This window comes from Meleagris gallopavo, chromosome 3, assembly GCF_000146605.3.
Source record: "Meleagris gallopavo isolate NT-WF06-2002-E0010 breed Aviagen turkey brand Nicholas breeding stock chromosome 3, Turkey_5.1, whole genome shotgun sequence".
Taxonomy (NCBI): Eukaryota; Metazoa; Chordata; class Aves; order Galliformes; family Phasianidae; genus Meleagris; species Meleagris gallopavo.
Window position 1 is genome coordinate 34,345,433 of NC_015013.2, and position 22,568 is coordinate 34,368,000.

Sequence of the window (22,568 nt, forward strand, 5' to 3'; positions counted from 1 at the left end):
CAAATTGGAAAAGCCAGCCGTAGAGAGGACTTTATCCTTTAATAACAATTAGCTCCTTTCTTAGAGGGCCACAGCTGAGTGAAGCAGAGGAAAGCCGCAGAATGTCAGGCAACCGGAGGGCCTGAGGCCTGCACCTCCGGGATGCAGAAGGGAAGGAAAAAACTGCAAAGCAAAAGGAAGAAAAAGGGAAAAACACAGCACGATGGTTCTCTGGAACCAGAAACTGGACATTCTGGTGCTGCTCGTGTTACTGGCAGCCAGGGGCTCCGAAGAGCTGAATCGTACTCGCCTCTCCCTGCTGGGGCTCTTTCCTAGCAGCTGCCTGATCGATGGCAGGAACTTGACAGCGGGTGTCCTGCCTGCTGTGCGCTTGGCCCTGCAGCACTTGCGCAGGCATTCGTGGATTCTGAAGAACTATGAGCTCCAGGTTTCCTTCCACGACACGCAGGTAAATGGGTGCAGGTGTGTAGCTGATTCCCTCCTGGTCAGCCTCTCTCTGCTGGAACACTGTGTAGTGGTCTGAAAAAGTTCAGGCTGAGAGATAGGCGCTGACCACAGCAGGGAACTTGCAGTTTTCTCTTGCTTTGCTCGCACTGGGAGCACGAGTAAAGAGAAAGGAACCACAAATCGATGTGATATGGTACTGCCAGCCTGTTCTTAAGGAACAACACTGACTTTGGCTTTTGTCTTCCACTCCTGAGGTGTGCGGAGCAGTGCCCTCAGACACAGGCACACTTGTATGCAGTTGTGCATCTGTGCTCCCTCTACAGTAGCAAATTGCTTGATAAGTTATGAAGCAGTGCATCAAAAATATTTGCCTATCTGTATCCTTTAGACATGAACTATACTACTACCATTAAGTTATTGCACTAATAACGGTTGCACTGCATTATATAGTGGGAAGAGGGTATTCCATGTCTTCTTTGGAAGCTCTAGAAAATTGTTCAAGGGAGAAATTCTAATGTAATTTTAATTGTGCATTTGGTTCATAAGCACTTGTGTATAATTTTTCAAGTACTTCAACATATACCAAACACGGTTACATATGCTATAAAGTTACTCAAAGATAGCTGCCATGATTAATAATGTAATGCAAATGTATTGACTGTATATACTCATTGAGAAAAATTCTGTTTTGTAAATTGCATTTAATAAAACTGGAGGGTTTTTTTATTTGTTTATAAGACCTTATGGGAAATGTAATTGTAGTCCTGAAAAATATGTATGTCTTAGTTTCTCATGTAAAAATATGAAGTTTTGCAGTAAGATTTCAGCTTAAATAACTGGAAACTGTGGATATGAGAGCTGGTGGGCAGCAATTAAAACCCTCTGGTATTTGCTTATATACAGTGCTTCTATTTCAGTGGTACTAGAGTGACACAGTGGGATGTTTGTTTGTTCATTGTATTGGCTTAGGTTTTAATTCTAGGAATAACTGCAAAATGATTTTGCCCATATGAGTATTCAATAGATTTGAGCTGCAGGACTTCAGTTTTGTTGCACTGTTTTCTACAATTTGAATTGAAATATCCAAGAAATCTGTGATTATATATATTTTTAATCAAGTTTAACAAAATGGGACATTAAGATTTCTGATTTTTCTTCCTGGATCTGAGAGCAGAGCACGGGGTTGGGAGTTTTAAGTACTGATTACTGACAAGCTGCAGAGGTCCATGGATTTAATCAACTTTCAGGGCCAGTGTGGCTGTGAGACAGCTGATTCCGTTTATTAATGCTGTGAGCCCAGATCTGCCGTAAGAGCCCTTATACAACCTTTTCATTAACTTTCTTTTAAGTAGAAAACACAGGTGCTTGGCTCCTTGGATGGATAATCAACTGTTTTTGTTTTTTTCATAGTTAACTAGGAAGAGAAAAAGATAAATTAAAAACTATTTTATTTTATATTTTGTTGAAAAATACAGAGATCACATCATGCAGGATGTAGCGTTGCATAGGGCTTGAAGAGCACTGTCCCCTCTTTCATGAGTACAGGGGAACAGGGCTGCACTCCATCCTGTGCCTCCGGGGCTTTCAATTCACCTTCTCTGCTTCCCATGAGAGAGCATTGTCCTGCTGCACAGTAGGGTGTCTGGGGGAGAGTTCTCAGTCTTTTGTTTAGCTAGTGTTTTAATTTCAGCTAATTAGGCCTTTCACTACTCCCGCATGTGAATGGTAACTATGAGGCAAAAGAAGGAATCTTGCAAGAACTATCTGAATTCTCTGTATGACCCGAAGCTATTTCAACAGAAGCCTTTGAGAAAACTTCGGCAGAGTGCTTCATAGCTTGGTGGCTGACAACTGAATGCATGCATTGACTGATTTCTTTTGGCTCCTGTAATTTAACATGCACTTCCAATTACAGTCAATCCCTTGTAAGTGGAAATACCCTCAAACACTCATGATGAAGCACTTCCACGTTACAAAAGTGTAAATAAATAAATAAATAAATAAAAGCTTAAAAACTCACTGGGATGCATTTCCACCTCTAACAGAAGCAGGGATGGACCTGGGTTCTTCAGAGCCCAAGTCCTCATGCTGGTACGGGTGTGGGAAGGCAGAAAAGCTGCATCTGCAGATTTGTGAATTCAGCCGTAGAACAGCTTTTTCATGTCATAAGGGAAACTATTCCCTTGAGATTTTTAACTGTAGGGGTGGGCGGCCAGGTATAATTGAGCTGTCTGTGTATCACTTCATTTCTGTCTTTGACTGTGTGACTGACATCTGGAGGTTCTCCTTTTACATCTTCAGGGTGACCAACTTGGCAGATTCTTACAGGCTTAGACAATTCTAAAAATAGTTTGACTGGTGTATTAAGAGCAACGTCTTGGTCTTTCAGAGTTATCTTTCTGTTCTTATGGGAAACATTCACACTCTGTGGTGAGGATATGGCTTGAACATGCAGCTATGCTTAACTCTACCATTGGGATTTTCTGAAGAGTGATGATTTGTGCTCAGATTATATTTTGCCATTTGGCTGAATCTGTCCTAATGTATATTGTTTCTGACACAGATGATACAACAACATATCCTGACTTAAAGGTTGTCTGACTTAAAGGTTGATTGTCTTTTCTTTGGTAGTAAACTGATTCCTTTGTATTGTAATGACACGATAACATGATAGTTGTTTGTCTGCTTATCTGAAGCATTCCTTTATGTGCTTATTAAAAACAAAAACAAACAAACAAACAAACAAACAACAAACACAATGACAACAACAACAACAAAACAAAAAACCCACACCACAACAACAATGGAACATTCATGGAAAGTGACAGCAATAAGCAAATTATTTCTGCAGTGAAAATACCAATGTGTGCTTGTTTTCATTATCCTGCCTAAATAAGAAAAAAAAAATCTAATTCATGCTTAAGATGCAGTAAACTAATCGTCTGTACTAAGCTTGTTGGATTATATTTAGGAATCCTGGAAATATTTAAGAACTGTATGGATGTGGTACTTAGGAACATGATTTAGTGATGGGTCCCTGTAGGTCTGGTTAATGGTGGGTCTTGATGATCTTGAAGGTCTTTTCCAACCTAGATGATTCCATGATTGTACATATACAAGTATTGTGGCTTAAAAGCAAGTAATATATATATATATATATTTGTTTGGCAAGGACATCAAAATATAATTATCACTTATTAGAGCATTATTTCATAAACAAGAAAAAGATAGCTAAAAAAAAAATAATTCTTGTGTGCAGCTCATTGCATACAACATGTAACTATCTTGTACACTTACGTCCTCTGCGATGCTCTATGAAACAATCTTCCAGAACAAGCACAATAAGTGTCTTTGTCATTCAAAAAAATCTGTTTGGTGATATATTTCTGGCAGTTGGGTTATTATTATTTTGTGGTGACAAAAAAAAAAAAAAAAAGAAAGAAAAAGGAAATGACATGGCATTTTTGAAGCTTTTGTAAATAGATATCCAGTGAGAGTTACTAAAGGATGGTGTATTTGCTAAGTCAGTTCTTGTCATCAAACATTCACATGAGCAAGGTATTGTATTTTGCATTCAGATACTACCATTTCATAATACCTTATCATAGGCATGAAAATTGTCAGCCATAAAATACTCGTCAAATGCTAATTTTAGCTTTCCTAAACTGCTATATCACTCTCTCTATTATTAGAATGGCCTCACTGAAAATAAGTAAAGGTGTTCTATTATCTATTTTTTTCCAAATGGACTATTATGATTCCTGACAACAGCTCTTTGTTTTCTCAATCATATATTTAAGAAAAGAGTAAGTAGATGAGTCTGGCTAAATTCCTTAACAGCTATTCTTGTGAGCTGGAAGGTACCCAATTTCATTTTCATTCTAATAGTTTACTTTTCAGTGAAGGAGAGGTTCATAGGTGTACAAAGGGTACACAACAGTTGGGTTAGGTTAACTTTTTCTGAAGGAGATCTCATATAGAGAAAGGATTTTTTACATGTTACTGAGTTTTGACCCTAAATAACTCAGCCTGTTACTCATTGATGTAATCCTATCTTTTCACTCTTATCACTGCCACTTCTTAGTGTCACCTTTCATTTATTTCAAGCCTTTGAAGTTGACCTCTAAAATGAACCTCAATACATCAGTAGTATATATGCAGGCATCTGTTATAAAGTAAAATATTTGGGATAAACATTTTTTGTATTCCCTTCGATACTTCCAACTTGTAAGAAACTGGAGCAGAGTTGGATGGATCCAGTGAGGGCTGACAGCCCAGATGAGGGCTGGAGGTGTTTCTAGGCATAGCGGAGCAGAAGAGCTCTGCCAGGGCTGGGGTTCATCCGCCCTGGCATTTGAAGTCTGTGTTTTGGGTATCTCTCTTCAGCTAGCAAGGCAGAGTGCCCTGTGCTGTCAAGGAGTTGGCACTTCTATGTGGAAAAATTCATCTGACCTATTTTAGGTGACTATTTTAAGATAAAAAGAATTGTGTCCCAGAGAAAGCTTATCGCTCTCTGTGAAGTACAAAGGGAGCCTCAGATGGCTAGTATAGATGTAGATGTCTCCTATGTAGAGATCCGTGTTGCGTCAGCTACAGACTACCCTAGATGTCTGAGGGAATTTTAATGTAAAAAGCTGTAGTAACAATATGTTTCCATCACCTCCAGGTTTCAGTGGGATTTCAGCAGACGGTCCTGAGAACTCCATTCCCACCACCCCCACTGCATCTTTATTGGTTTCAAAAATTCCTTCTTTGGTCTCTCATGTCTAGCCAGCAAACCTGGAAACCAGACCAGCAAAGCTGTATGGTGCACTGAGAACTCAGCAGCTCCTTTGTGCAACCTCCAAGGGTACTCAGGCCACCCCTCACCTGAGCTGTCAAAAGCCTTGCTTCATAGCTCAGCACCAGCCTCCCCCCATAGGGCAGTTTTGTAAGTGGAATTCTGTGACTCTGGGAAAACGTAACCTGCTTTTTGGACTTGTTTTAACTCTTGCATAAAAATGAGAGAATTGTGAGGAGAACCATTCGTATACATATCACAGTTTCATTCAAAATCACATGGATTGGGAAATCATACTGCTCAGACAGTTTTTATATTATTTTTGAAACTGAATGTGCTTATGTCATAGAATCAAAGAATGGTTTGGGTTGGAAGGGCCCCCAAAGCCCACGCAGCCCTACTCCATTCCATGGGCAGGGCTGCCTTCCACCAGCTCAGCTGCCAAGGGCCCCATCCAACCTGGCCTGGAGTGCCTCCAGGGAACTTTATGAAGATTAAGTATTTCTGTCAACAACACAAAACATACTTTTCCCCCAGAATTCTCTTTCATGGAGAAATTCAATGTTTGGGATTTTCTGTTCCTACTAACATGGAAACCCCTCTCAAGATTTTTCACAGACTGCTTTCTACTGTTCTGCACCTCTCCATTCATGTCTCCTCACAGGTGTTTTGATCGTGTGATATTCTACTTAGAGGTATATTTTATAATTGTTATTGTAAGGTTTCATAAAATGTCTCTTTTCAGATTCTAAAATGAAAATAGAAACTGGCAGAATAAACAGATTCTGGAAAGATTGCTGCATTTACTATACTTCATTTAGGGCAATTTTAGTGGACATTTTTGTGCTGGTGTGTTCTGTTTGAATGAATCCAACTCTCTGGTGAATACTGCTGCTCTTGGAGCAATTTACATGCTTTTGATTTGTGACTTGCTTTAGAATTGTCTGCCTCTTCAAGAAATATGACCAGTGATGTCTTCATTCTGCTGTCATTCTCAGGCACATCTTGCAGTTTTCTTAGCTTTCACTGTAAATCAGCAATAAAACAATGCATGGATTTGTTTTGCTTCTGAAAGCAAGTTCCTTTAAAACAACAATTCACTAAGTTCTGAATCATTTGCAGCTAGACTTAAGTATGACATCGTCACAAACTGCTCTGAGAACAGTCCACTGCTAGCTAACTAACAGAGTATTCAGCAGAAGTAAACCAGAGTTTCTTTCAAAATAGATTGAGGCAAACTGCTTGATTGAAAGTGAAAAAATAAATAGTTTTTCACAATAACTTAAGGTTATTCATATTTCTTTGGCATAGATCTTCTTTTAAAATAGAATTTCCTTCCAATTTCAAATGCTCTCTATCCAGTTCTGATACTAGCTGATACCATCTCACTAGAAGCATTTTCTTGTTTGACACAGAGTGGCAGTAAATATTTTAAACATACTAAAGGGCTCCAAAATAAAAAAGAGAAGAAAGCGCTGTTCTGTGAGGTTCTTCTTATTCTGCTTATTTTCCAAATCTGCTATGTGAATTATAGCAAAGTACTCAGTCCTGTTGTCCATTCCTCACCCCGCATCTCTTATCCTTGATTCCCTCTGCAGGGGTTTTTCTTGCTCGTGGTTAGTGTGTACATTATCTTGGTTCATATCATTACAGTTCCAGAGCTCATGACCCCTGGCTCTGAGCGCGCTGTGGTTTCTCATCTGCCCACAGTCAGCAGGAGAGGCAGGGATCCAACAGAGAGGAGTCATCAACAGCAGGCTGATGAAATGTCGCGAAGAAGTAGGTGTTTCACAGCGTTCTCTTTTTAAGAGAAGTAACAGGAGAAAGCACCTCCCTAACAGCTTGTATGCAATATCCAAGCACAGAACTCCTTTAGGAGTGCGTGGCTTGCTACCATCTAAAATACAAGAAATTCAGAGACTCAGATGTTGTTAATAGAGTTCTGTATGTGAAGAGGTGAGGTCTGTAGCTAGTCAGGCTAACTCCAGAGGCATTTAGCAACAGAACAAAGAACAGAGAAATGCATTTTTATTCCTATTTTAATCTGGAGTGGGCTTGTTGCTAAATGGGTCCAGGGGAAAAAGTTCTGAAAATGATGTTAAATACATTAAGGAAAATCATGAGGTTTTTGTGATTTTTCCTAGTTTTGATGTCCAATTAAATATGTGTTCATTTTTAGTATGAGGTATGTTGAAGTTGTGTTGTACTGCATTCACCATTTTGTCCCAGTGATGTTGCAGTTCCAAACCAACATTAATAGAAATATGAATTCCTCACTATACTGTAGAACATATATAAGAATTTGATGTGTAGCTGGAATTGCCTTATAATATTTATATGATATCTATTAAATTATTAAAACGTTATTGATAAAAGCAATCATGTAGGTTCTTGTATTACCGTAGGAAAAATGCTCTTGATCTGATTCTCATTTTCACTAAGGACTCTTTTATTGATTTCTGATGAGGTAAATGTGCCTTAAAAAGGTCTGCATAGCAAGAAACCACTACCATAGCCAGAATAATGAACCTCAGTGTAATTTTTTTTTTTTAATTTAACTCGAGACAGTGTTAAAAAAATACTACATATAAACCTGTGGATTGGTTAGAAAATGCAATGATAAGATACGTAAGTCAGGTGGTCGTTCATCCGAAGTTTGTTCTGGGAGCTGCAGTCATTGTGGTGCTATAATACAGGTGTGCTTTTGACACAGTGAGGCCTTGGGACTAAGACATTTTATGGAGAACTGCAGGAGCACCTTCTATATGGGAAAATACATGAAGATCTGACAGGAATACTGGAAAGCCTCTCTTTTGTGGTGTACCTGCATTCCAAACTGCAAGGAAAACTGGGTGAATGAAAAGCAAAAGAAAGCATGTAGGCCTTAAAAAGGATATTGGTATGTCAGTAATTGTTTTAATAAAATCTTGGCAACAGTAGGATTGTTGGTAGAAGAGTTAGTAGGCTGAATGTGCTGCGCTTATAACAAGAATCACTAATTCTTTGCTTTTAAGTTTTGGTGTTACTGCTGCCTGTCCTAACTTGGCCAAAATCTACCAGTAGATTTATTTGCAAAATAGGTATATTTTGACTTGCTTAGCTCAAACCTGTGCACAACATTCACTTTGTCCGTCCAGTGATTCCAGATTTCACCAGCCTCCCTCAGAATAGCAGTATCTCCTTTCGAAAGACATTCAGGTTTTATTCAGGATCTTCCAAGGGTGAAGAATTTACTGCAAGGTTGTACCATTTGTGTCCTTTCTTATATAATTTCTGGCTAAGTGTCACTGATACTGTTTTTCATTTGTTGTAATATGTAATGCCATATCTTTGAGATTTAAGATCATACTGTCATCTCTGGACAGCTGATTGTTGTTCGCGTTCAACTCACCCCTTTCTATCAATTGTGATAACCTGTTTATTTTGCTGCTTCAAGGCTGAACTTCGAGGAGTTACATCATTTACTGAATTACTTTCTGGAGAGAGCAGAAGAGTTTCACCGTTCTCTGCTCACCTGCTTGACTCCTACTTCACCCTCATGCTGAAGAAGCATGGTTCCCATAGAAATTGCTCTCTTATTCCTACTGGCGTGCTGAGATCCAAAGAAGAGCAGGGATAGAAATCTGATTTAGGAAGAAAGCCCTATTTGTTTTTAAGTAGCATGTGAAGGTAAAAATGTCTCTGGAAACTTTGGCATGTCCTTGAGTTGTCAGTATATAGAGAGTACTTACTTTTCCTTCTAGGAATGATGCTGAGAGGCAGATTGTATTCACAAACTATAAGGAGTTTGAACTGCAATTCTTTTGCTTTGGATTTCTTGGTAAACAGAAACACAGTATGACCTTTCTTGCTTGAAAGAAATTTTAAACTCATCTCCCTGATGACAAAAGCACTCATTAGCATGAGACATTGAGGATATTTTAAGATTTGAGTTTTTCGTGTATCAGTGAAAGATTAATCTTTATCTACTGAATACTGCATAAATAAATATGCAGTTCTTTCAGTGGAAATGATACAACAGATGCAGTGCATACTTTGACTTTAAATTAACCTAAATAGTCTCTATACGTAAATGTGTATTCCTATGCAGTACTGTAGGAAAGGTTGTGGGATTATGGCTAATTTTTAATCCAAAAAGCTTGCCTTTTGCTTTTGGCTTCTTCTCTTCTTTGTGAGACCTCTTATGTTTTATAGTCATTTATTCAAACTTCTGGAAGATAATTACTTCTGGTATATATATATATATATTTTAATTGAAATGATGGCTTTTTTAAAGCATTAATTAATTTCTGTTTAAACAACCAGTTTCTAATACACTTTACTTGGAGGGAATCCTGCCTAGATAGTCATTCAGAATTATTTCATTCTCACTTTTACCTCAGTACTCATAGTTCAGACTGATAAAACTCCTAAATAAATAAATAAATAAAATATATGTTCATCTTCCTTTATAAGACATGACCCATAACTCAGACCTAAATTTATAGGTAGGACCCAGCAAAGCTGAATTGAACTGTGTGATGATGGATACAAAGGTGACATATTGTCTGATTCATCACATTTATTTTTAGATATGTATGTCTGAGCTAGTCAGCTTTTATAGTCAAGGCGGACACACATATGGATGTCTGCTTTAGGATGAGATAAATTCTGTCCTGGAATACGCTATTTCTTTCCACTATCTACAGAAATTAACTAGAATATTTAGCTTAACCATCTAAGTTTGGTCAAATTAATCCACATGATGTATTTGGTCGTACCAATGGGGATTTGTTTTTGTACTGTTCAGATGCGCAAAGACCATTAACTTTTTGACCAGTTGTTTTGCCAAGTTGAGCATTCATACTTTTCTTTCTTCTTCCTATCCATGAACTGATCTTCTCTAGTCCAAGAAATACCTTTATGTCTATGTGTGGTAAAGGAGTGCCTGGGTACCATCTGTGCTTTGACATGAGACCAGTTATTTAATGTCTGAGAATTAAACTCATTAGTGGAACTATATCTTTGCACATGAGGAACCTCCCAATATCTCTATATTATCTGGTACTTTTCTTTACCTCTTCTGGATACTTCGTGTCTATTTTTCTGCTTCTAGTACTTCTTTTAGCACTGCATTCAGACTTATTTTTGTTACTGAATATTTTCACTGTGTGGTGTGCTATGATAATTAATGATTTTGCAGCATTCAAAATTTAATCTCTTTTGTTATTTTCTAAACATATTTGTAGACTAAGTTCCTTGCTGTTATTGTTGTTATTGCTGTTGTTTTCTTGTCTTTGTTGGTATTCTCAGTAGCATCCAGTTTAATAACATCAGCAAATTCCCAGCAAATTAACCGGTTGTTTATTCCTTCCATATAAAAATTAAAATGTTAAACAGGACTGTTCTGACACTGATCCTTTGACAGCCTAATTATAATCACCTTTGCCAAACCTAGCAATTAGTAGTTTACCATCACTGTAGTATTTCAGCCACAGTTCAGACTGTCCTGTCACACATATGTAATCATATGTAATTAATTTGGTAAGACAGTATAAAATGATATGCTAAATTGCACACATTCCAAGTGAGTTCAAGTTTAGTTTTCAATTAAAAATCCTTTTCCCTGAGCAGATGTATCAGGAAAGCAAATGCATTAAAAATCAAAGTGCAATGCATACAAATGAAATGCAAAATAGCAGGTACAGTATTATAAACAGACATTAGATAGATCAGTGATACATATCAATATAAGAGCTGTGTTCTATTCCATCATAAATATGAATACAGGAATAATAGAAGGTATACACAGATGAGTGATAAGGCTGACTGGAGGCTTGTGGATGCCTCTGTTTGAAGAAAGTCTAATACAACTGGGAAATATAGGCACTCAGTTATCCTAAGCACTGTTTCCATCCATCTGATCAAATCCCCACGATGCCTGATTTGAAAAAGGAGGTAAATCCCAGGTATCAAGACAATCCAGGAGACTTACTCATCTTAGGTCCTCTAAAAAAACCCAAACCAATCCAAACCAAAAGAAGAATGCAAATCCAAGCCCCAACCCAAAAAACTGTCTCTTTTGCTCTTTTGCATTTTATTAGGGTTAATTAAATATTAATTGGCCCAAACATCAGAATTAGGACTCTATGATTGTGGTTTCTGGCTGCACTTGATTAATATGCATTTTTTATCAGAATTGCCTGTCTTATTTGACTGTTAGTTCATCTACTTTTTGTGTTATCCACTACGCAGTGGAAAACAGTTCCTTTAATTTGTTTGAGCTTTTATATGTAATTGTTTCTTTCTATGTCATCTTACGTAAAGGCTGTTCCCAATCAACTTTTACTTCTTTGGACTTCAAATTGCACCAAAAGGGCTTTTTGGGAGCATAATGAAAGTTGGAAAAAGTCTAAGTCTTGTAAGTGAAGTTATCTGTCTTGGAGACTTTCCATCACATTCAAGAGAAAAAACAACAACGAAAGCAAGTAGCAGAGATCTCTGAAGTGAATGCTGGAAGCAGTGAGGAAGGTGGTATGATGAATTATCAGTCAGGAAGTCTCTCTAATGCTTTCATTTAAAAATAGAAGTCTCTTGTGTGGTTGCAGGGTGAAACTTGAAAAGGTAATAGAATGCATTCAGAAATCAAAAGGCAAATAAAATAGGCAATAAAAATTTATCATGATTAGATACAGTTTCATGATATTTTGGAGCCTGACTCATGAGTTTTGAATACCTGGAATGGATGATACTAGAAAAATATGAAAGAGCTTTGTTATGCGTAGCCATCAAATAAGAAGGCAAGTGCCTGCAAGCCCTTTCACAGTGTCTTTCTAACCTGTGCAAACAGACATTTTATTTATATTATTATATAAAGAAATATATTTATATTTGAATTTGAAGAAATGTGCCTTGCTAAAAATTTCACACTTATTGAAAGATAGATAGCTTATCTATCTGAAACTTTTTATTTGATTTCTTCTTTGCAGTGGCAAGGGATTGAGAACATATTCCTTGAGAAGTATTTGCTTTTTCCCGTGGTAACTAAGCATTTCGTATAGATTTGATTGTATTAAAGAAGAAACATGCACTGAAATAGCATGTACGATAGAGTAAATTATTCATAAACAATGAAAATGAACTTGATAAGAGTCTTTAAAATTTCTGAAAATAGAAATGTAGAATAATGATATTTTACATTTAAACTTTGCTATACTGAATGGACTGAGAAGACAAGACAGTTGGCAGTGGTGTCCTTCAGAGGTCAACCAGCAGTGGAGCTGATTTTATTTAATGCCTGCATTATTGACCTGGAGCATGGGATGGAGTGCTCCCTTATCAAGTTTATAGCAGACACCAGACTGGAGGAGTGATTGATGACAGAGGGCAGGGCTCTGTACAAAGGGAACACAAGATGATGTTAACAGGAACCAATTTTGAGGTCTTGTGTAAAAGACATTGGCATACTGGTATGAGTCCAGCAGAAGGTTACCAAGATAGTTAAGAGTTTTGGAAGATACGATGTGCAAAATTTAGATAAAAATTTAGTTTTGAAACAGTGTTTGTAAGGGAAGGTGAAACGATATTTGGTGAATCACTATTAGGAAATTAAAGTGGGACTACTGTAACCAGCTATCATCTCTTCTTCTCAAGGGGTACTTATGTCAGTCTCAAGTCTTCTGGAAGGACAAAAAAGCAGAGCACAAGCAGTGCAGGAGATTTCTGGAGAGCATTGATGATAATTTTCTAACAATACAAAAGTCCAAGGAGCTCATGAAATAATGAAGTACTGGCTACATAAGAGGACATTAAGGTAGACTGAATGTTTTCTGAACTCAGATATCAATACTGGGGCCAGTATTGCTCAATAATGATCTGGGTGATGGGGACAGACTATAGCTGTAGCGAGTTTGCAGGTGACTACAAAAGTGGAGAAAAGGCAGATATACCAGATGGGTGTGCTAGTATTCAAAAGGACCTTGACAGTCTGGAGAAATGGGCAAACAGGAACCTTAGGCAGTTCAGCCTCTAAGGAGCAATATCATCAGGCACTGATGTACACTGAAGCTGACAGGTAGGAAGCAGCTTTTGCAGAAAAGGTCATGGGTGTCCTGGCCATTTTAATTTTTTTTTACTATGAGGATGGATGAAAACTGGAATAGGTTGCTTGGAGAAATTGTGCAGTCTCCATCCTTGGGTGTACTTGAAACCCAACTGGACACAGTCCTCGGCAGCTTTCTTCTGTTGACTCTGCTTTGATCATGGGCATTAAACTAGATGATCCTCGTAGGTCATTTTCATCCTCATCCATTCTCTGATTTGCCAATTCTCTAGTAAGATCAGCAACATTGAGCCTGTGTGGGATGTACTGAAAGAATTTCAGGGGTGTCTAGAACTTTGAAGTATTGACAGACTAATAATTTTCTGCTTTGTCCAAAGTAGAAACCATTTTATAGGAACTATGTATGAGAAATCTAAGTTTACTGTATAATAGGAAACCTGAAAGATAGCTTGGAATTTGTCACAATTGAATATTTCATTTAACTATTTATTTTAAGTGTCTAGTTATGCATGCTAACCTATTCCTTTTGTAGCTGAAGATTTGCCAAGTCTTAGTAATGTCAAATAGTACAGCTTAAAAAAAAAGATCCTAGACAACTGGCAAAGCAAAAGTGTACAGTGAAATGAATGCAGGAAAGGACATTACATTCTTGTAATCCACATATATATTGAATTCTGAAGGAACAGCAGAAATGAAAATGGATTGATGTTGATTAATGTTAATTGATGCCTGACAAAACAGTATTTGGCCATAAGTGCTTTGGAAAAGCATAGTGAAGTGAAGGAGTAGATTATTCACTACTCCTGCACTCTGTATTTCAACAGTCATCTGGCAGATAAACAAGCACTCTCAATAATGAACAGGCAGATGAAAAGATCTCCCCAGCAAGCGAACAGCCTGAGAAAAGAGTTCTGTGTTACAGGATGCTGCTAATTCCTCAGCCTGGAGGAGAGGTAATTTTTATTGCAACTCTTACAGGTCACTGAATGTCTACAGATAGCTGGAACCCATACCCATGGTTGCTTCTCCAAAGCTAAGAATTGGTGGAAATAGCAGATCCTTGGTTTGTTTATTAAAAACGCGGTAAGTAATAGGTCTGATAAAGCAGAATGAATATTTCTAATGCAATTTAAAACAATGACCCTATGATTGGGAACCATTTCAGCCAGATGACTTGCAGTTATGTTCTGTAGCTTCAAGTTGCTTTTGTGATATGACCTCCATTGCTACTGAAGGGAAATGGGTAGTTTTGGACAATATATTTGAAAATCTTTTGAAAGTCAGAAGCCACAAAACTCAGGGCCATAACCTGCAAACATTTCTGCTGGAATCTAAAATAAAAATGTAACATGTTCTTCCTAGCTGACATCTGCACAGAACTTCAGGACATGAACTGCAGATTTCTGTTAATGGGTTTTTTTGTTTGTTTGTTTGTTTGTTTTTTCCCCTGGTGTTAGCTAGGAAATGGGGTTAAAATTTAATGTGATCTTGATGAACTTTAGAAAGAGACTGGGGGGAAAAAAAATAAAATACAATTCAAAATGGATAAATACAGAGTTCCAGCCTTAGCAGTAGAAAAAGATACGGAATACTTTTCTAATCTGTCTTTAGATCTTTGATGCATGTGTCTTAATTTGGCAGTTTCCCTCATTTTAAATAAAAGGTTCTATCTCTGTTCATTGCTGACAAGGGGACATACCTTTTGACACTTACAATCTAAATTCACTTACAATCTAAAGTACGCTTGAGAAATGATCACATGAAGTAGGATCTACTTTTTTTTTGCTCATCTCTTTCAAAATTAATTTCGCTTTTTCTCAGTTCTTCTATGTTGTGCATCTCTTTCTCATAAGATCTACCTTTCTTCCTGTCTTACCAAGCATGAATTCAGATGTGAACATCTGGTGAATTCTACCAGATGTCACTGAAATTGCTTCTTATCTGCAGTGCTGGCGACATGGTCTCTGTCTCAGAGGCTCAGGAGGTTTGTGTTAACTATGGTGGTCTGTCTTGCTGCTTCTGTATTCTCCACATGCAGGGTGTTCTGAGGAGAATTGCCAGTGGAAGGGAATATAAATGCACTTGCTGTGTTATGCAGCACAGGCTATTCCCATTCACTCACTTCTTTCATTGAGGAACAGTATAAACTACAGAACAGATATGTCAATCTGTGGAACGTAAATTATTGAATATCCTGGTTTTTATTGTGACAGGGGTAGTAGAACATGGAAACCTTACAGTTATATCTCAATCACTATTAATGAAAGATCTGCATTAGGGGGCTAGTCTTTTACACTTCAGCAGGTGATCACCTTTTCTGCAGTTCCCTCCCCTTCCTTTCACTTCTCTCATCAGTCCCCTGCATTCTCCTTGTTCATGACTTGATGTTCTTACTTCTCACTCTGAGTAATTGTTTTGTCACCTAGCTCTCACTTTCCTTCTTTACACTTTTTCCTTCACACACAGAACTGTTTCTGCTTAATTTCTTAATTAGCCAAATGATTATCTAAAATGTTTTATATACTGTAGATAAGTACAGTATAAGGAAATTAACTTTCTGCTTAAATGGCCCACTGCCCTGCAACAGCCCACTGAATCCACTACTCCAGCCATTACTGGAAGCTTTGATTGCTCCACTATTCCTAAATGAAATACAAATTTACATGCTTTATTTTCTCAAGACAGTGGCAGTCTTATACTGTACCTTTGAGCATACTTTACCATAGTTTATTTTGGGTAAATGGCTTTCACACATAAATCATATGATTGTTCCTCCAGCCAGCCAAGCTGGGAGGCATAAACTAGATACGTTAAGGTGGAGCTGTAAATATTAGAAGATGCAGTGTCACTGAATTTAGAGGTGCAAGAAAACTGTTATAATGCAGCTATTGATCTCCCAGTTGAGGATATTCTAAAAACGCATTTCCGTGGTTACCATCAGAGATATGGTTATTCAGGTCCTCACAGTTAATCATCTGATAGAATTTACAGGTACTATTTCACTTGGAACAGACTGCAGAATGTTAACTCTGCTGCTGAGAGAGTATCCAGAGATAACATTTGGCATAAAAATGCCAAAGGAAGTAGCTGATCTTTCAATCAGAGGATGCAAGTAGTTTTTGGCAGCAGGAGAGTGATTCTGGATGATCGTGTATTAAATTATACCAGAGTCTTAAAAATTAGAAGTAGGCCAAATAAGCAAATAAATAGAAGAGATATCATTATAAAATCATCTTCAGGCACTTGACATAGATTTGTAAGAGATAAGGTAGGGAAAAAAAAAGGAAGTCTATTGCAAAGGCTTATTCATGTCTTGTTTAAAAGAAGAAAATTGAGAAGGAGCATTTGAGTGTGATACCAACAGAAGATAAGAGTTAACACATCGTGTTAACCCTAGGAGTTACTGCACACATTTTATACAGCATCAGTTCTGCAGGGATTCAAGGAAGGAAATGTGGCATCGATGTTTTTATGTTAAGTTGAAGTGGCTTAATTCTTTAGAAAGTTACATAATCTTTGACTGGTACTATAATAAAAAATGTAGTCCAGCCTCTGCAGATCTGATAGAAGAAAAAGAAAAAAAAAGAGAATGGATACTTTGATATATGCAATATATTGTCAGAAAAGGCACATGTACAAAACTCTAGACTTCGAAACCTCTATGGCAATCTTCTTGGGAGATTTGGAAGTTAGACAATATAAACTCAGATTATTTTGTTCATATCTCCCTTGTTTGTGTACATTTACACAATGTAAATGTAAATGTTTGTGTACATTTACAATAACAGGAGCACACAGTTATTATCAACAGGTTATTGATCCTAAATGTTGTACTTATTATTTTTCTTTTCTTTTGGATTCATAAATTGGGGATGGATGAAGGGGAAAGCAAGTGCATTGGTCTTTTCTGCAGTCTAAAAGAAGGTTGCTTGGAATTCTGCTAATCAAAAATGTCTCACCACAAGACAAAATCTGATCTCTATGGTTTATTGAGCAGAAAGATCCATCAAACAGTTTTTCTTTATTCATTGGGACAGATGTTAAATATCTCTGATTTAAGTCTGTACTCTAAACATATATGCTAATTCTGATATGCCTAGATTAGGTGTTTTCCATGCAATACATTAGCACAAAGCAAGCAACATAGCTTGTCAATCACACTGATATGCATGTTAATCACTACTTTCCTAGATTCCTTGTCATCCACAAGAAATGCCTTGATGGCATTGGGACCTGCGGCATCAACACCAGTACAACATCCACCTCAACATGCTGTCCAAAACCCTTCTCATCTTCCTGCAGCTCTTGATCCAAACACTCCTTCCCCTTCCCCCCACACAAGACCCTGATGTGAGATCACAGGACAAGACCAGGCTTCACGCATCAGGTCAAGAGGAGATATAGGCAAGGCATCAGGTACGAACAACCTTCCTACAACACATCTTCCCTTTCTATAACTGACATCTTAATGTTCCACGTTCGTCGTGAATGGATTAGCTGCTGTGACTGAACAGGGTGTATCTGAGCTGTGCCTGAGAGCTGGCTGGCTCTACCAGGGAAGAGACTACAGCAGTGCAACCTCTGCTCCACCACTCCCAGCGGAAGCCAAACACAGTACTTGCCATGATGGGACAGAGGGTGCTCTCCAGTGCCACCAGCACTGAGACAAATGGAAACCACATTGCTGCCAGAAGCTGATGTACTACAGTGGGCACAAGGTGCGACTGCCTACTGCTCTACCTTACTGTTGCTTTAAATGCCCTGATAATCTTCCTCTCTAGGATTCTTTCACTTCACATGTGGATCACTACATTTCCTTGCCTTCTTTCTTTCTCCAGAGTAAGCCTTCAAGTTAATCTTTAGGCTGGTGATAGAGTACCATTTTCATCTGAAAAAAAAAAGTCTAGAAGGTGTCACTTGAATATTTTTTCCTTATTTAATCAGATACAGTAATGTAACAGCTTTAACTGAGCGAAGCATAATTTAATAATAACTTGCGTTCTGTGATGGGTTTGATCCAGCTGTCTGAAAACACTTTAAAGCATTAATACATTCAATTTAACATTGTCCCTCTTGTGAAGTAGGTAGGCATTATAGCCTTAATTTTACAGATGAGAAAACACAGTCATGGAGAATTTAAATGCCTTGCCAAGGTCAAATGAGAGACTTTTGCTAGCACTGAGAAATTGGAAAGAGGAACTGCCAGCATGCTGTTAGCATCATTAATGCTGTAGGAATTTACCCAATTATTAGCATTTTAGGGATCAAAACCCGTGTGCATCAGTGTAATCTATTCATTAACTAATACACCTTCACTGATATAACAAGACAGTAGTATAAATGACATGAAGTCACGAAATCAACATGAAATCAAGAACATACTTTTAAATTAAGAGAGTGCATCTGAGTGAGGGATAGACCAAGGATGACATTTTGAACAAGCAAGATATTCACAACTTTTTGTTCCAGATTGTATCCTACTCATCTGTATCTTCTTTATTTTGTTTCTTCATATAGTCATTGTATTTGAGAAATAAATGTACTAAATAAATGTGTAACTTTTGCTGTGCCTGACAGAGGTTAATGTAAGTCTGAACTGAAACCTCTAGAGATGAGCACAGTTCTTGGGCATTCCTTTAGTGTTGTTTAAAAAAAAACACCACCAAGAACGACTAAGAGCAAGCCATAGGGAAGCACAAACTTCAGACAGAAGCTTGATTGCAGATAGTCATCATGGCTTTGGCAGTTTCTCCTGAGCAAGAAGATCTGGTGTGTGATTAGGGGCTGCACTGCAAGAACAGGGATCTCTGAGACATGCCCAGGTACGTCTGGAAGTGCTAGCCATGATAGAGGATGTCTAAAATAATATATTTTTTTTGAACTTTCCATTAAGCATAGTAATCAAGGAAGAGCCATGTCATTAGTCTTAGGATTTTAAGAGAGAGTCTAAAGAAGGATTCCAACATAGTATTTAGAAGTAGTATTGATGAGTCTGTGTAGAGATATCTAAATTTTTGAAATAGGTTGATAGGAGCAATGTCAGAGTGTGTGGGCTGAGACATGACTTGCTTGAATGGCCAAATCACAGCACCGGCAGATTGCCACAAAAGAAGTCAGTACATGAACAAAAAAATGAGTATGCCATTCTCAATATAGTAAGTAATAAATCATCCTGGTCTCTTTGTTGCCTGTTCCTGATCTTACAGCATCTCCCAGCTGTTCCTCTTGCAGTATGTTGGGATGGTACTTTTCTGACTATGGCTACTTGTACAGATTCTAGAAAAGGTTTCAAGCCACCTTGCTTTGTAAGCCTAAGCAGATTTCTTCAAAAGAGTAGGCAAAGTCTTCATGCAAAGTAGGTCTCGAGATTTATTTAACAGTTGTGAGGACTGAAAACAAAAGTTCTGATTTTGATGTATCTTAGACTTATGTGTGAGAAATTGGCAGTAAAAAAAACAGGCTTATGTAGTCTACAGAGCCAAAGTTAGTTTTTCTAGTGCTGTATTCTTCCCTTTTCACGGGATAAAGCATGCACCTGTCATCTAACTTCTGTTCTCCCTCAGGCCAAACAAGTGATGCTTTCTTAAGCAGATTTTCTTTGTAGCTTTGGAAAATCACTTTCTTCACTTTGGCTGTTCTATCTTGTTATATGGATGCATATATCCAAGAAGCACTTGCAAATCTCTGATGTTCCTCCCCTCCTTTTCCTGTAATCAGTTGCTGTCAGCCACTTCCGTAAGTGTATATTGGCTTGCTGTCAATTTGCCCAGCTTAATCTATGTAAATACATATAAATGCTTTTATCTCTACTCTCTTTCCCTTCCTACTTAATTTCTTCTGGGATTCTCTGCATCTACCCTGATTTGTGGTGCATACAGCTCTGTTCCAAAGTTCTGAATAGATACATGCATTTTTCCTGTACGTCTTTACTGCTACCTGATACCTACAAATTCCATGTCTTTCAAGAAGTACCTGCTGGGCACATTTGTCCATTTATAGAGTTGTTAGATCTTTTTAGGAACCAAGGGCAAAATCCTTTGTGATACAAAAAGGTCCTACTACATTGATTTTCCTTTGTTTTCTGAGGAAAATAGGACCAGAACTTCACATATGAAAAGAAAAATGTTCTGATTGCATAGTGACAATCACAATTCTTGCTTTCCAACTGTGAGTAGCAAATTCCCAGCTCCTCAAGCCAAAAGGAAAAGGCTCCATTTCTGTCCAGAAAAGACCAAGTTCTCAGGGGTTGGGAAAGTGGAGAGGAACAACGATCTCAAATTAGGACCCAGGGTAAGCTTTTAGTATTTACTCTTGCTTTTATATCCGTGTCTCTGTTCCCATTTATTAGTCTATCATGATGTTCCACAAATTTCATTTGTCCATCATCTGTCTCATGTTGCCTCATCATCTTGGGCAGGTTTTTATTTGTGCCCGATCTTCAGCACCCTAGAATGTCCTTTAAGAATGAAAAAGAGGTTGTTTTTATTTGCATATGTTTTCGTGGTGTCCTTGTGGAAAGCAGACTTTGGATGACTTCATCACAGTGAGATACATGGATTCATGGACAATATAGACACACTCAAGGCCAGAGCCTCCTTCCCTAAACTCCTCTGCCCAAGATTTGTAGCAGAATAGGAGAAATGGGAGACTTTTCTCTGTTCATGTAACTGATGAAAACTCTGTCACAAACAAAGGTTATTCAAAGGTTGCTTTATGTCATTACTTCCGAACAGTACTTAATAGTGTGTTGGACACAGAGTAATATGTGTCCTCTCTTGGTGTCATTGAGGAATGGATAGTGAAAAACATGGTTCAGAACAAAGAAAACCAAAAATCTGCTGAAACAAAAAAGAAATCACCTACGCCTTGCCTCCTGTGTCATTGAAAGACATATGGCAGTTAAGTATTTCCTAGCAGAGACAACTGAAGATAGACCTGATTAAGGTTCTTAGGAAAGCATTTGCACAGCAATGCAATATGATGGACACAAGGGAGTGAGTTTTCATTCCCTCACCTAGCTGGAAAACCCAAGTGTTGCTACTGACTGTAGTATTCGGTAATGCATTTATATAGCAGGGTGTTCTCACTCTTGCTGAGGTATGAGACTGCTACTAAAAAAAGCTCTGAGTGTCTTCTGTCACGTAGAGAAGGTAGCTAGAGGTTTTCCTACTCAAAAATTTGGTTATATTGATTCAGTTTTGATGCAAGTGCATGTGGATAAACAAACCGTGTTGAACTGGTGCATCCCATGAATATACGGTATGATAGGAAGAGATTTGAAAAGCCAGAATTATGGAAGTGTGTGTATGATGGGGAACTATATATGTTAGCAGGCAAGTAAGAGGAACAAGATGCTCAATGCACACGAGGAGAGAGAAGACAATTTGTTCCCTACTGAAGTCTTACATTTTATTTAGTCTGATGCACGACATGAATGTGATGTGTATACTGTGTTAGTAGACAAGGGTGGAAGTGAGGCCCAAGAGTTATGTGTTCAGGTTTTTTCAGCAAAATAGCTATGAAAATTATTTTTTATTATCTAATCTGCATAGATTAGACTAATCTGTGTGGTTTTTATGTACAGATCTATACAACGCAAGATATTTGTCTTCCTCAGGGACTGACTTAGCATGACGTTTTAGAATCCCGCCATAGAAATGGATTTTATAATGGAGAGTGTTAATGCAAATGAAAAATACAGAGGCTTGCCAAAACAGCTTAAGAGGAGGACCCAGTGCTACTTCTTCACCCATGAGAGTAAAGTAATGGGCAGAGGGGTGCCAAGACAGCCAGAGGTTTATGGAGAAGCATGTGCTACATTGCTCTCATTTGTTAATAAATATTTTTCCCATCATTTATAGAGCACTTATTGGTGCATTATCTTCTGTCTAATATACTGATACTGTTAGAGAATATAATAATGGTATGGTGCATACTATTTATAGAGAACTGCACTATAGTATTTACTATAAAATAAAATAGTAGTAAGAAAAAAAATAGTAATAGTAAGTGTCAGAGATGCCTTCAGACCTTCAGGCATTTTTAAAGAACTGGTTCAGAATATTTTGTTGTTCTAAGTGCACACGTGAGCAGGTACAAAAAGATGGCTCTGAGTTCATTATGATTTTTTTCTTTTTAACCAGAATTAGGTTTCTGTATGGGGCTACTGAATCACGGCCTGAACCTTTGATTAATCAATGAGTCAGCCACGGGAGCACAGGTGAAGGCAATTCACCTGTGCTGCAGGAAGGGGTGGAGCCTGGCTCCACCTCTTCTAGACCCATTTTAAGAGCTGACTGC

At 37.9% G+C, this 22,568-nt stretch overlaps 1 protein-coding gene across 1 annotated transcript in view; it reads left to right on the plus strand.

Annotated features, from left to right (window-relative positions):
* Positions 1-202: 202 nt before the first annotated feature.
* The window catches only part of LOC104910213 (polypeptide N-acetylgalactosaminyltransferase 12-like), a 42,657-nt gene continuing 20,291 nt past the window's right edge, over positions 203-22,568 (plus strand). Inside the window, exon 1 of the mRNA XM_031552770.1 lies at positions 203-448. Within this exon, the coding sequence (XP_031408630.1) occupies positions 203-448 (246 nt within the window). The remainder of the gene's footprint in view (positions 449-22,568) is intronic.